Source organism: Quercus robur, chromosome 9, assembly GCF_932294415.1.
Source record: "Quercus robur chromosome 9, dhQueRobu3.1, whole genome shotgun sequence".
Taxonomy (NCBI): Eukaryota; Viridiplantae; Streptophyta; class Magnoliopsida; order Fagales; family Fagaceae; genus Quercus; species Quercus robur.
The window spans coordinates 15315846-15328544 of record NC_065542.1 but is presented as its reverse complement, the minus strand read 5'-3'; the positions used below and the strand labels follow the sequence as shown (position 1 = coordinate 15328544).

The window sequence follows — 12699 nt, the reverse complement described above, 5'->3', positions numbered from 1 at the left end:
ATATCGTTTAGCTAAAAAGCTTATTTTTTTACCTTCTTTTTTTTACCATAAAAGATTCTAGCGGGTAGCGAGCGAACAACAAAATTGCAAGAACACGTAACACGTGACTTTTCCTAAAGAGGAAAGTAGCGGAAAAATGTACACCATTCATTTTAGAGAATGGTGTTTATTGTAATTTTCGACAACGAAAATTAAATTAAAATAAAATAAAATAAATTCAGGTTGATTGTCTATTTATCCATATAATGTATACTTGTATAGAAAAAAAAAAAAAAATACTGTAGGTTTAAGAGTTTGTGGGAGCCTTTCATTGGTCCAAAGATCAAAAGACCTCCAATGACATCTCTACAACTCCATTTGAATGGGATATGAAAAGCCTCTCCACAAAATCCCTATCCCTTCCAGACCAAACCCAACAGACAAAACGCAAACAAAAACACAGCATAGCCGAAGATGAAGAAGAAGAAGAAGAAGAAGATAACGAAGAAAAAGCTAGATGCGAATGGGATTTCAATCTCTCCACCATTGTTTCTTCGAGCACGTCCATTGGAGCTGTTTCTGACACCCTCGGAGCAATCGAATTGGATCCCTCAGATACCTTGGTAGCCACGGGTGGCATAGCGAGAAAGATTAGAGTTTATAGTTTAAGCACTTTGTTGCCTGATGAAGAAGAACACGTTGACAGTGTTAGTAGTACTAAGTTGTTAGACCACGCCAGTGCATGTGACTATTACGTGTGCACCCCAGCAAAGCTTAGCAGCCTGAGATGGAAACCCGGGTCGGGCAATCGGGTCCTGGGGTCCGGGGACTATGATGGGGTTGTGATGGAGTATGACCTCGAGAGGAAAATACCCATTTTCGAGCGTGACGAGCATGGCGGGCGCCGGGTCTGGAGCGTGGACTATTCGCATTGGGATCCGGTTATCGGAGCATCCGGGTCGGACGATGGAACCATGCAAATATGGGACCCGCGTTGTGAGGGTGGGAAATGTGTGGCTACGGTGCAGCCTAGCGTGTCACGTAGTCCTGTTTGTTCTGTGGAATTCAATCCATTTGGTGGGCCATTAGTTGCCGTTGGATGTGCTGACCGGAGGGCTTACGGGTACGATGTTAGAAACTTGGGTGACCCGGTTGTGGTTTTTGATGGGCATGGTAAAACAGTTACTTATGTTAGATTTCTTGATGATCATATGATTGTTTCAGCTGGGACTGATGGGTGTTTGAAGCTGTGGAATGTTGATGATTCTACACGTGTGATTCGCACGTACAAAGGGCACGTGAATAGCCGGAGCTTCGTCGGGTTATCCGTGTGGAGAAATGGTGGGTTACTCGGATGCGGGTCGGAAAATAACCGGGTCTTTGTGTATGATAAGAGGTGGGGTGAACCCATATGGGTGCGTGGGTTTGAGCCAATGACTGGACCCGGGTGTGACCATGGGTTTGTTAGTAGCGTGTGTTGGGGCCAAGTTGGGGAGGACCAATGTACACTTTTGGCAGGAGGATCAAATGGGGTTTTGCAGGTTTTTGTGGGCAAAAGGAAGTTGTTTTCATATTAGTAATTGCTTCTGACCCACTTTCCTTCAATACTGTTTGGGAATTTTTAATCATATAGAGAATTTTGCATGCAATTTTTTTTTTTTTTGAATAAAGATAAAAGGAAAAAGAAAGATAGGCCATTTTGCTCAGCTTTTATCACTTCTGCTAACAAATGTTTTAGAGATGTAACTACATTTATAGCTCTGTGATGTGAATTGTCCTTCCTAAATCCTAATCGATACTCAGCCTGATTTTAGATTTTTCTTTTCATTGTAAATGTTATGGGTCCTGCCTATGACTATGAATTGAGTCATGCATCATGAGGTAGTTTATTCAGAGGCTGTCTTATTTGATTGCAATTCCAATTTGATAAGAATTGAATAATAAGAAAAATGCAGTGGTCCTTGTAAACTAGTTTATAGCTCTTGCATATAATTGAAACATGCCATTAGGTGTGTTTGGATTTTGGGTATTGCAACATTAATCTTGAGAATTAGTGGGTAACATTTGTAATCTACATGAACAATTGATTTGTGGTAGCCTGGTAGGTGTTAGCCCAATCTCATCAAATTTAATGTGTTGTGTTTTTTTTTTTTTTTTTAATAAATTTATTTTGCATGGTTTTCTTAACCAAGTTTGTTAAAGAGTCATGTGACTGTTTAAATTATTAAATTTCACATTAAATAGTATTGACAAAAAGTTGATGGTTAATATAAAATTGTTAGACCAAAATCCACTATCAACCTTTTAGGTTAATGCAACATCCTGACCTGCTATATTAAGCATTGAAGCTTTCATAAGGAGAATGGACATGGTGCTAACTCTCCAAATCTCACCCAATATACCAGTAGCATGAATGTTAGTGGTTCCCACAGGGCCACAGTTGAGTAGATAAGATTTTTATTTTTTCTTTTTATGGAAGAGTAGATAGGATACATATCTTATCTACTCTATATATATTACTATATAAGTTGCATCTATGGTTGCTTAAAAATTTAGTGGTGGGAGTTAGTAGCTAAATGCATTACTCCAATAGTGATGTATCAGGGTCCTCATAATAGAGCTTAATAACGATGTATCATACCTATTAATAACATGTTTAGAAAAAAAAGTATCCATTTTATTTCTTTTTTATTATTACATTAAATAGGGAGAGAGATTAGAACTTTTCTTTATGTCATTGTCTTGTGAGGAAAAAAAACTTACATAATGTATATCTTATCTGCTCTATATATATTACCATATTAGTTGCATCTATGGTTGCTTAAAAATTTAGTGGTGGGTGTTAGTAGCTAAATGCAGTACTCCAATAGTGATGTATGAGAGACCTCATAATAAAGCTTAATAACGATGTATCATGCCTATTAATAACATGTTTAGAAAAAAAAGTATCCATTTTATTTCTTTTTTATTATTACATTAAACAGGGAGAGAGATTAGAACTTTTCTTTATGTCATTGTCTTGTGAGTAAAAAAAACTTACAAAATTCCGGAGTAGTGCCTCGGGCTCTCACAAAGAAAGTGGACCCCACCCTCCTTTGTGAGAGCTTGAAGCACTACTCTGAGAGTATGTAAGTATTGCCAGACTTACATAATTACATGTGAATGAAGAGATTTGTTTTTGTATTTGCATGTGTAAAATGTACTTGATTGTTTGAGTAGCTTAAGTCCAATATTATATATATATATATATATATATATTATTTTTTTGTCTTTTTTTTAGGGCAAGTTGTTAATGCAACATTGTTAAGTCTACATCCACTTGTTTAAATTTTTAAATGAGTTTATTTTTTGTATTGAAATGATGTCATAGGCTCTAGCTTGACACATTAAGCCCTTCACAAAGAAACTCTTCAAGATGTTAATTCTCAAACTCTCACAAACCTAAGATCTTAAAATGTTAATTTTTTATTTTTACCTTTTGTATATATGTTCTTTCAATGAATAATGCTCATTACAAAAATTGGCATATTTTTCTATCTAAAACTAAGATATAGACCATATAATTTCGAAGGAATGTTAAGGAAATAACATTTTTCACAATTATTAAATGGTCGGTTTTAATTAGAGCAATATCATTTTTACATGTCATATTAACAGTTGTAAAAAAAATGTTATATTTGTAATTTTTTTGATAATTTTATCCCCATTACAGTATAACACATTCATAAAATTGCAAGAAAATGTTTTAGAATCAATAAATCTAAAAGACACAATTATTCACAATTGTTGAGTTGATACATTGTGATTGGTGTTGAACTATTGATAAAAGTGAATCACAGTGAAAATGATATTACTTCAATAACAAGTTGTTATATTAATAATTGTGAAAATGATTGTAATTCTTTTAAGTGTTGATATTATTGTTTGTTTAAGAATAAAGTTTGGCTCAAACATGTTTGGATGAAATTATTTTTTCCAACCTATTACATGGCGATTTATAAAACTATACATGATTCATTAAAAAATTTCATTTAACTATAATTACATATGAATGGTCTCTTTAATCGACACATCATGAGTTGGAGCAAGATGACTCTGCAAATATTTGGAGGCAAACTTTTTCCATTTTGTACGTTTTTAGACCCTTTAACACAAGATGTTTAACCTAGTTATTTAGCCAAGTGATTACTTAGATAAATTATTCAGTTCTAGGTTAGCACAATAAAATCATATCATGTAAATAAGGCGGAAAAGTAAAGAACACAATGATATGATAATCTAGGAAAACCTAACCGGTAAAAAACCTGGGAATGATTTAACTTAACTATCCTTAAAGTAAAACAGATCCATTATGAAAGAATTGAAGTTTTTACAATAGATTTTAGACCACTAACATCTTATTACTACCTTGAGTAGAAAACTTACTACCTTGAGTAGAAAACTTACTACCACGACCATGTGACAGCTCTGAGTCCACGGACTACTTATTTCTTTGATCCACAGCAACCACAAGTTCTCCTACTTGTGACTTTAAGACTCCACTCAAAGGTTGCAAGTCTTCTTTAAAATTATTTATGCAGCAATTGAAGAGATCATCAAGTTCTTGACATGAATCTTGATCTTGATAACTCTAAGTGTGTGTATGAAGGTAAACACCTCTAGATCTCACAAAAGATTCAACACACAACTCTCCAAAGACCTCTAAAACGTAGTTAGAGTTTTTCCTTTTATACTTGAAATAAAACACTTAACCTACACGTCATATGGGCTTGGGCTGAATTGAAATTTCTGCAGAAAATTAAATCTACATGAGATTCGATCGATCGAGTATAATTTTCGATTGATTGAGTCTTGCAGATTTTGTCCAATAATTTCTGCAATCACTCGATTCCAATTTTACAATAAAACATACTTTGAGCAAGCCTAAATATAGACTTTATGTTTTGATCATGGTTTACCAACACACACTTTCTAGGCTTCTAGCATCTAAATTGTAGTGACCATAACTAGAATTCATTAAACATAACAACAAAACTCATTGTATATTAAGCATATGTAACCACCTTTATATGTAACAATGCTTGTGGAATTTGGAAAACAAGACCGTGACCAAAATAAGCACACCACCAATTGCCCTAGATTTATCAAAATTTTATTTGAGATAGGTTGAGAGTGGAGACTTCAAGAGGGAGGTGGGTTCCATTATCTATGAGCTATCATTTGAACAATTCCGGGCAAACTACAAAAATCAGGCATGTATTAGGTTTGCACTAATACCAAGTAGTCAATATTTTTCAAAAATATCCAATTTTTGGTCTCTAAACACTCCTAATAATTTGCTTCATTCCTATAACTTGTCTTGATTGGAGAAGTCTCACAGTAATTATATACGTGATGGAATGTTTAGATAGTCAATAATAGATAACTAAAATAATTGAGGAGTAGGGAAATTTTTAACAATGATTTGTGTTTGTGCTTAAGGAGTAAATTTATATTTTTGAAAAGTTTTAGTAGTAAGGAGTAAATTATAGTATTACCCTAAACTGAAGGGTAGGTTTTTTATTTTATTTATTTATTTTTAATTTTTTAATTTTAACTCTTTATACTTTACCCCTAATTTTTAATTTGGAATATGGTCGTTGGCCCGTTGCCCTGCTAATCTCCATTCTGCAATATTTAGAGTTTAGAGCGTGTCTCGAAACTTTGATTGACAGAGAATTCAATTCCTCTGTAGAGTTTTGCATAGTAGACTCAGTTCGGCTGAGCTCCTCCTCTCGATTTCCATAGATTTAGAGAGAGAGAGAGAGAGACACACAGAGAGTGTAGAAGAGAAACAGAGAGAGAGAGAGAGAGAGGGACAGAGATGGTGACTTCATCGGTGGTGAACACGTACCCACTGTCAAGCTACACCTTCGGCACCAAAGAGCCCAAGATGGAAAAAGATACCTCCGTCGCTGATCGCCTCGCTCGCATGAAAGTCAAGTAACTTCTCTAAACCCTAGATAAACCCTCAAAACCCTCCCTTGCTGTTTGGTTACCTAGAAAACAATAATAGAAAATTAAAGTACTTCTACTAGTTTATTTTCTCTTTCAGTGTTTTCATTTAAGTCCAAAGCCCCCTTTTTTTTTTAGTTCACTCATGGAGTTCAAGAATTGAAACCCTAACTCATATTTATTTCCAGAATTTTCTTTGTAAAGTTTCAAAATTTTCGTCGTGTTAGTAAAGAATTTTGACTGCAATGGACTGCAATTGGAAACAAAGAAACAAAAATGTGTTTTTGAATTTTTGTTTTCGAAGAAAAACTAGTATGGAAGTTTCGGATATGAATTATTATTATAGTAGCATTTTTATGTGATTCCTGGTTATGGTTATTGGTTTCAGCTATATGAAGGAGGGAATGAGGACGAGTGTCGAAGGGATTTTGCTGGTATGTACAATCGATTATGTGCTTGTGTTTGGATTACCTTTTTGTAGACCTTTGATGCTGTACTTGAAAATTGAACCTTTATGATGCTTGCATTTGCATTTGGGTTTGAGTTCATTGTTGTTTTTGAGATACCTGCCTTTGAGGGATACCGACTAATTGCGATTTTATTTCCTCCCCTGGAACTTTAATTTTGGAGTAAAAAGTTAATGCGTAAAAGAGGACAAGGCCTAAATGGTTGAAATATTAAGATGTATACTAAACGTGTTTACTTGTCTTTCATGGGTTTATTCTCGAATGGTTTGTTGTCTCTTCTCTCTCATTTGATTTGAATGCAATACTTGTCTTAGATGAAACTGATGGCAGCCTTGTAGTTCCTATATATATATATTTTTTTTTTGAGGATAAACGGCAGAGTAGGTTCCTAGATTGTCATTCACCTTAAATATGTTGCAATTTACTTATCTGTTCATCAAAACTTGCTTCGTTATTCATAAATAGCAATTATGATAAATACCCATACATGTAAGCTGTTGCAAACATACACCAAAGGGCACACATTTGTGACACAAGAACATATCTTTAATACTTTAATTAGCATTTAGACTTTATATGTGTTAGACTATGTTTTCTCTCAAAGTCTCCTCTTTTTGGTATTTTGTTTCACTGGTTTCGTATCTGGAGTTTTACGCAATGTATTTCCATTTCTGATTTTCTACAATCTGTTAGCTTTAGTTCTTGAGTTATATGCATTTGTTTCTTGATCAGACTTTTCATCATTGTGAACACGATGTTCTTTTTTTTCAATAAAATTCCTATTGCCTATAAAAAAAAATGTATTAGACTATGTCCATGAAATTATTATTATTTTTTGGGGGGTGGGGTGTAAAAATTACTCTTGCACCCAATGTGTTTTGAACCCATGACATTACCATCTGCCCATTCTTTTGGGAGGAAGAAATGCCATTTGAGCTAGAGTTGGCTTGACTATGCCCGTGACATACATTAATGTAAAAATCTCATGGATTTGATGCTTGTATTGAGATTTTAACAAATTTCCAATGTTAGTGGGATGTTGAAGGACCCAATAGTTTTATAAACTTATTCAAGTCAAGCTATGCTTTCTTTAAAGGACCCAATATGTGGTGACTAGTGCTGAATAATAGTTCTTTCTTAACTCTCAGCAAATTTTATAAGCTTAATCAAATCAATCTTTGCTTTCTCTCTAGCGTTTTGTCCTTGTTCCGGATACAGAAGAACACAAATAGTTGGTTACTCATTGGTTCATCTTTGTGGAAAATTTTTAATTGTTTTGATCCATTTTGTAGAGTTAAAGAATTATTTGAAACAAATAAAACTACCTGATAACCTCCAAATCCCAAGTGCCAATTTTGGTGCTTTTCGTCCTTTCACCTTCCTCTATGAGAGAGCTTTTATGAGAAACACTAATCCTCTTCCTTTATATATCTTGGTGAGGGGTGACTGATCAAACCTTTTGTTTGCTAGGCAAGTTATGTGTAAGTATTAAGTAATAGATGCTACTGAGTGCAATTGGCTTGGCACATTTTTGTGATGAATGAAGGCTACAAATTTTGAAATTTGCAACCAATGAGCTCTAGCTGAAATCGCACTTCTTCCTTTAATTGGGTTCAAGATCAATGGAGTGCATGTGCCAATAAGAAAACCTTGATCTTTACAGGCCCACTCACCAAAAATGGACACTTCAGCTAAGCCTATTCATTTGTAATCCCAAAATAATTGTTGATTTATCGTGCTATATTTACTGTATAATCACATTCGTGTACAAAATTTATGACACTGGTCCACTTTTTGCAATATTATGAAAAAGAAAGATGCATGGTAGCAAGTGTGCTTGCTCAAGTTGCTAGCAGAGTGATGAATGACATTGCCATTTTCTGGTTATAAGAGAGGTCTCCATAAAATCAATGTACTAACTTAAAGCCTTCTACCTTCTCATTTTGAGGAAATGAGTGTCATATGAATACAGGTTTTTTACTTATTTTATTTTAAATGTGGTTATAATAGAGAGGACTGGTCCTGTTCTCTTTAGCTTTGTTCTCCATCCTGTAGCAATCTTGAGTATAAAGCAGAAGCATCAGCGTTTTAAAGCTTCACTTTTACTTGATTTCCATGACTATGTCAAATTTGATCCAATCATTTAATATTAAGTTTATTAAGAGATTTGGGTTGAGTTGAACCATCTTGCCCAAGCCCGACATTCGCAAGTAGAAGCTTTAAGTTATAAAATGGTGCCTTTTGTCATCTTGACCAAGTCCTGGAAATGTTGCATGAAATTTGTAGGAATTCAGCATAAGCCACTTTTTCCATCAGTAAACTTGTGTGGTTTTATTTAGAACCATTGTTTTAGTATTGTATGTATTTCTCTGCCATCTGAGATATAACCGCATTTGAAAACTCTAAACAAATTAATAAGTAGGATCACCAGATATACATGAACTCTTGGCTGTATGCCTTCTGCATCATTAAAAGAGGAATTCAGATTTTGCCCACAGGAAGCTTTTCTCTGAAGGCAATTTTCTTGCATGCAAAATTGTTTGTCACAAGAATTGTGATTTGACAGTTTTATAGTCACTAAAAAGAAATCACAAGCATTTAATCATATAAGTAGGCTGTCATTTTGAAGACAGTTATTTCATACCCCACAGGACATGAGACCTTTTCTTTCCAAGTTTTTTTGCTTCATGGTATACGTATTGCTTGAATGGATCAAAATTGGACATAAACTTCTTTGTTTTACATGTGCAAGTGCAACACTTCCTAACTTTCTCTGGCTCAACCTATGGCTTGATCTTGCAGGTACAGGAACATAACCATCCTCACATACTTCTTCTGCAAATTGGAAACACTTTCTGCAAACTTCCTGGTGGGCGTTTGAAGCCAGGAGAGAATGGTATGATATCTCTTTTGTTATACTCATCACTTCATCTGTGTTTTTCTCTTCTCCCCCACCACCAATTCCCTTCATGATTTTCTCATTCTGAATGAACTTTTTTCACTCTTCTGTTTGCTTTGTGGCAGAAATTGAGGGCTTGAAAAGAAAGCTGACCAGCAAGCTTGGTGCTACTGTACCAGCTCTTGTGCCAGACTGGCAGGTATTATTTTCTATTGTATTCTGTGTCTGAGTATAGGCTAAAGAAGATTCTTGAAACTAATATGGCAATGGGAAACATATGGATATTGACTGAAAGTTGAGTGGTGCAAAAATAAACTGGTTATAGATATAGAATTGCCTAATTTCTGAGACTGATGGCTAGCCTTTGCCAGGTGCTTCTTATTGGGCTTTCATTTTATCATGCTTTGTTTCTTGATTTTGAATAGCTGCCTTGCTTCCATTCTATTAGGAAGCCAGTTTTACTTGGGAACGTGGGTCTTGGGTACAATGGTTTAAGACCATGTACCCTCTCTCCTTTATGTGAGCCTGCAAATGCACTGCAACTTTTATAATTGCTAATGCTTGTTGTCGCTCCTTGCTATCTTTTTGCAGATAGGTGAATGTGTGGCTGTTTGGTGGAGGCCAAACTTTGAAACCATAATGTATCCTTATTGCCCTCCCCACATAACAAAACCCAAGGTAACATAACCAAAGTACTGAATCTGTTCTTGTTTCTGGCTTCATTGGTTATACATGATGATCCCCCCTTCCCAATGGGGTAAGTTTCTGGGGCTACATTTAACTTTTTCTTTCCTCTGCCATATGGATTATGCAGGAGTGTAAGAAGCTTTTCATTGTTCACTTGTCTGAGAGGGAGTACTTTGCAGTCCCCAAAAATTTGAAACTTCTTGCTGTTCCATTGTTTGAACTCTATGATAACGTTCAGGTACAGTACATCTGGCATTCTTCTGATATGCAATTGTTTTTTATTTTTATTTTTATTTTTTATTTTTTTTTTATCAATTTTTTTTTTCAAGTATTCTGAGAAGTAACTTAATTTGACACTAGTGTAGTGTTCAATATTAACTACTTATGTTCAAAGTGCCAGGTTTGCCACAATTTGAATCTTTTAAGACAAGACACAGTCTTTTTGGTAGAAATGATAATAGTCATAGAAGAGTTGTGGGGCCATTAGGGATAAGGGGATAACTCTTGTCTCTCCCTCTCTCTCTAGAGAGAGAGAGGGAGAGAGAGAGAGGGATTGGTCTAGAGAGAGAGGGAGAGAGAGAGAGGGATTGGTCCACTATCAAAACATGGTCACTTTAGTGGCTTATTTTGGTGGCCATGGATTAACCCTTTCCATTCTTGTGTTCCCCACTCCTAATCTTGTGGTCTTCAAAATGGCAGACATGACCTTTTCACCCTCCCTTTTTTATTTTTATCATTTTTTTAAAAATATTTATTTTAAAAATAAATAAATAAATCTAGCTTGAAACTGCTGTCTTATATCCTGTTTTCTTGTCTCAATCTTGTAACAAATGTCACTTACCTGGTTGCAGAGATATGGACCAGTTATATCCACCATTCCTCAGCAACTCTCCAGATTCCAGTTCAACATGATTGCTAAATGAGCATTAGTTTCTAAAGCTCACATCCTGATAGCCTGCTTATAATTATCTGAAGTTCGTACCTTTGATTTAATTCCATGGACTACTAGGGCTCAGACCTGATTATTACTTCATAGCTGAATTTAAGTTGGTTTAGAAGGGGTTTCTCCAGTTATGCTGATAATTGAAGCTTATCTATTGACATGGTCTCTTTGTTTGGTCCTTTAGAATATCTAATGATGCGTTCTGTGTAAGTGTAGAATTCTTGTTCCAACAAGGTTTCTGTTGAGTTCTTGGAGTCATTTACTGTAGTTTAAGTCCAATGGGTTTACTTTTCAGTGGGATGGAATGAGTTATAACGTTCTGCTTTGCGATTTCCGACAATTTTTTTGTAATTTAATTGATTATGCTTGTAATATTATAGGTGAAATTAGGGTACAAACAGAGGAGATATGTAGCATGTATTGTCCAAAGCCTTGTAGCTTAGTCACATTGCTTGGTCTCCTTTATAAGGAGAATCAGGGTCTGAATCCCCCATCCCCCACTTGTAACAATTGAATTATCAAAAAAGATACATAGCATGTATCGGTTGCTTATGCTTATCTTGGTGTAGTTTCTTTGACAGCTACTTGGTCTCATTTTGGACATGGGATCATCCTTCGTGTAACTGTCTTTATTAATGAAGTTGTTGCTTTTGCATGCTGCTTAGGCTATCAACCTCTTACTTTAGTGCCGTCTAGTTTTGACTGATGCATGCAAGCGCTGGAATCAATGGTCAAGGCTCATTAATGGTGACAATGGGTGATGACTGATGGCTGAAAGGCCAATCATACATTGCTGCAAATTTATGGTAGGATAAGTTCCAACCGAGCCATCCATTGTCCCCGTAAAATGGCTGAAAGGCTGATGATGCATTGCTGCAAACTTGTGGTGAAATAAGTTCCAACCGAGCTACCTCACACAGGAAAAGATGAGTCATTTATTAGTTCGGTTAATTGACCCACCAGGTGGCCCAAGCCTGGATGGTTTGACTGGCTTCCCCCTGCATGGCCATTGATTTCGGGAGAAACAATGAGCCACTTGTTGTGTTAGGTGGTCTCCTCTCCTGGTGAAACCGAAGGCTTCGTGAACTTCTTTTCCCAATAAATTCTTTTATTATTATTATTTATTTTTGAAACTCAAAAGAAATTTTTTGCCTGAAGAAGAAGAATAAGGCTTCGCTGAGTTGGATGCATTAAATTGTGAAATCTTAACATTGACTATTTTTTGCACTTGGCTGAAGCAAATTTATGGTATGAGCCACGGATGGAGACATTTAGCTAAATATTGATTTTTGTGAAAAAGGACCTTAATAGGATTGGTTACTGGTTGAATGGTGAAACCAATGGAATTATCATTGGCCTTACAATGACAATTGGAATGATTTTTAAACTAGTAAGTCTAGAGACACACAAAGATATATATATATATATATATATATATATATATTATAATTATTGAGTGAATATATTATAAATTTATAATTTACATAAAAGTAATATTATACAAATTATAGCTTGACATCTTAACAAGTTGTAAAAATTTGTGCATTGCACTTCACCAAATAGTCAAAATTTCATAAAAGGGGAAAATAGTTTTTTTCATAATAAATAGACTATGAAAAATTAAGAATTCTTGAACAATTTGATCTTCTCGAAACAGAAATTCTTACACTCACTACTCTCTTAAGTTCCTTTTCCTCCTCTAAAAATAATTGAGCTAACAAAATGGAAGG

At 35.1% G+C, this 12699-nt stretch overlaps 2 protein-coding genes across 2 annotated transcripts; both read left to right on the top strand.

Moving 5' to 3' along the window:
• Positions 1 to 266: 266 nt before the first annotated feature.
• On the top strand, positions 267 to 1798 carry LOC126699561 (WD repeat-containing protein RUP2). Its single transcript, XM_050397460.1, has one exon. The coding sequence runs from the start codon at positions 369 to 371 to the stop codon at positions 1554 to 1556; it is 1188 nt and encodes a 395-aa protein (XP_050253417.1). The 5' UTR covers positions 267 to 368; the 3' UTR covers positions 1557 to 1798.
• Positions 1799 to 5605: 3807 nt separating this feature from the next.
• LOC126699092 (pre-mRNA cleavage factor Im 25 kDa subunit 2) lies at positions 5606 to 11527 on the top strand. Its single transcript, XM_050396670.1, has 7 exons — positions 5606 to 5961; positions 6362 to 6407; positions 9243 to 9336; positions 9465 to 9538; positions 9931 to 10017; positions 10154 to 10264; positions 10878 to 11527. Exons 1-7 carry the CDS (start codon positions 5843 to 5845, stop codon positions 10947 to 10949), a joined length of 603 nt encoding a protein of 200 aa, XP_050252627.1. The 5' UTR covers positions 5606 to 5842; the 3' UTR covers positions 10950 to 11527.
• The last annotated feature ends 1172 nt before the right edge of the window (positions 11528 to 12699 follow it).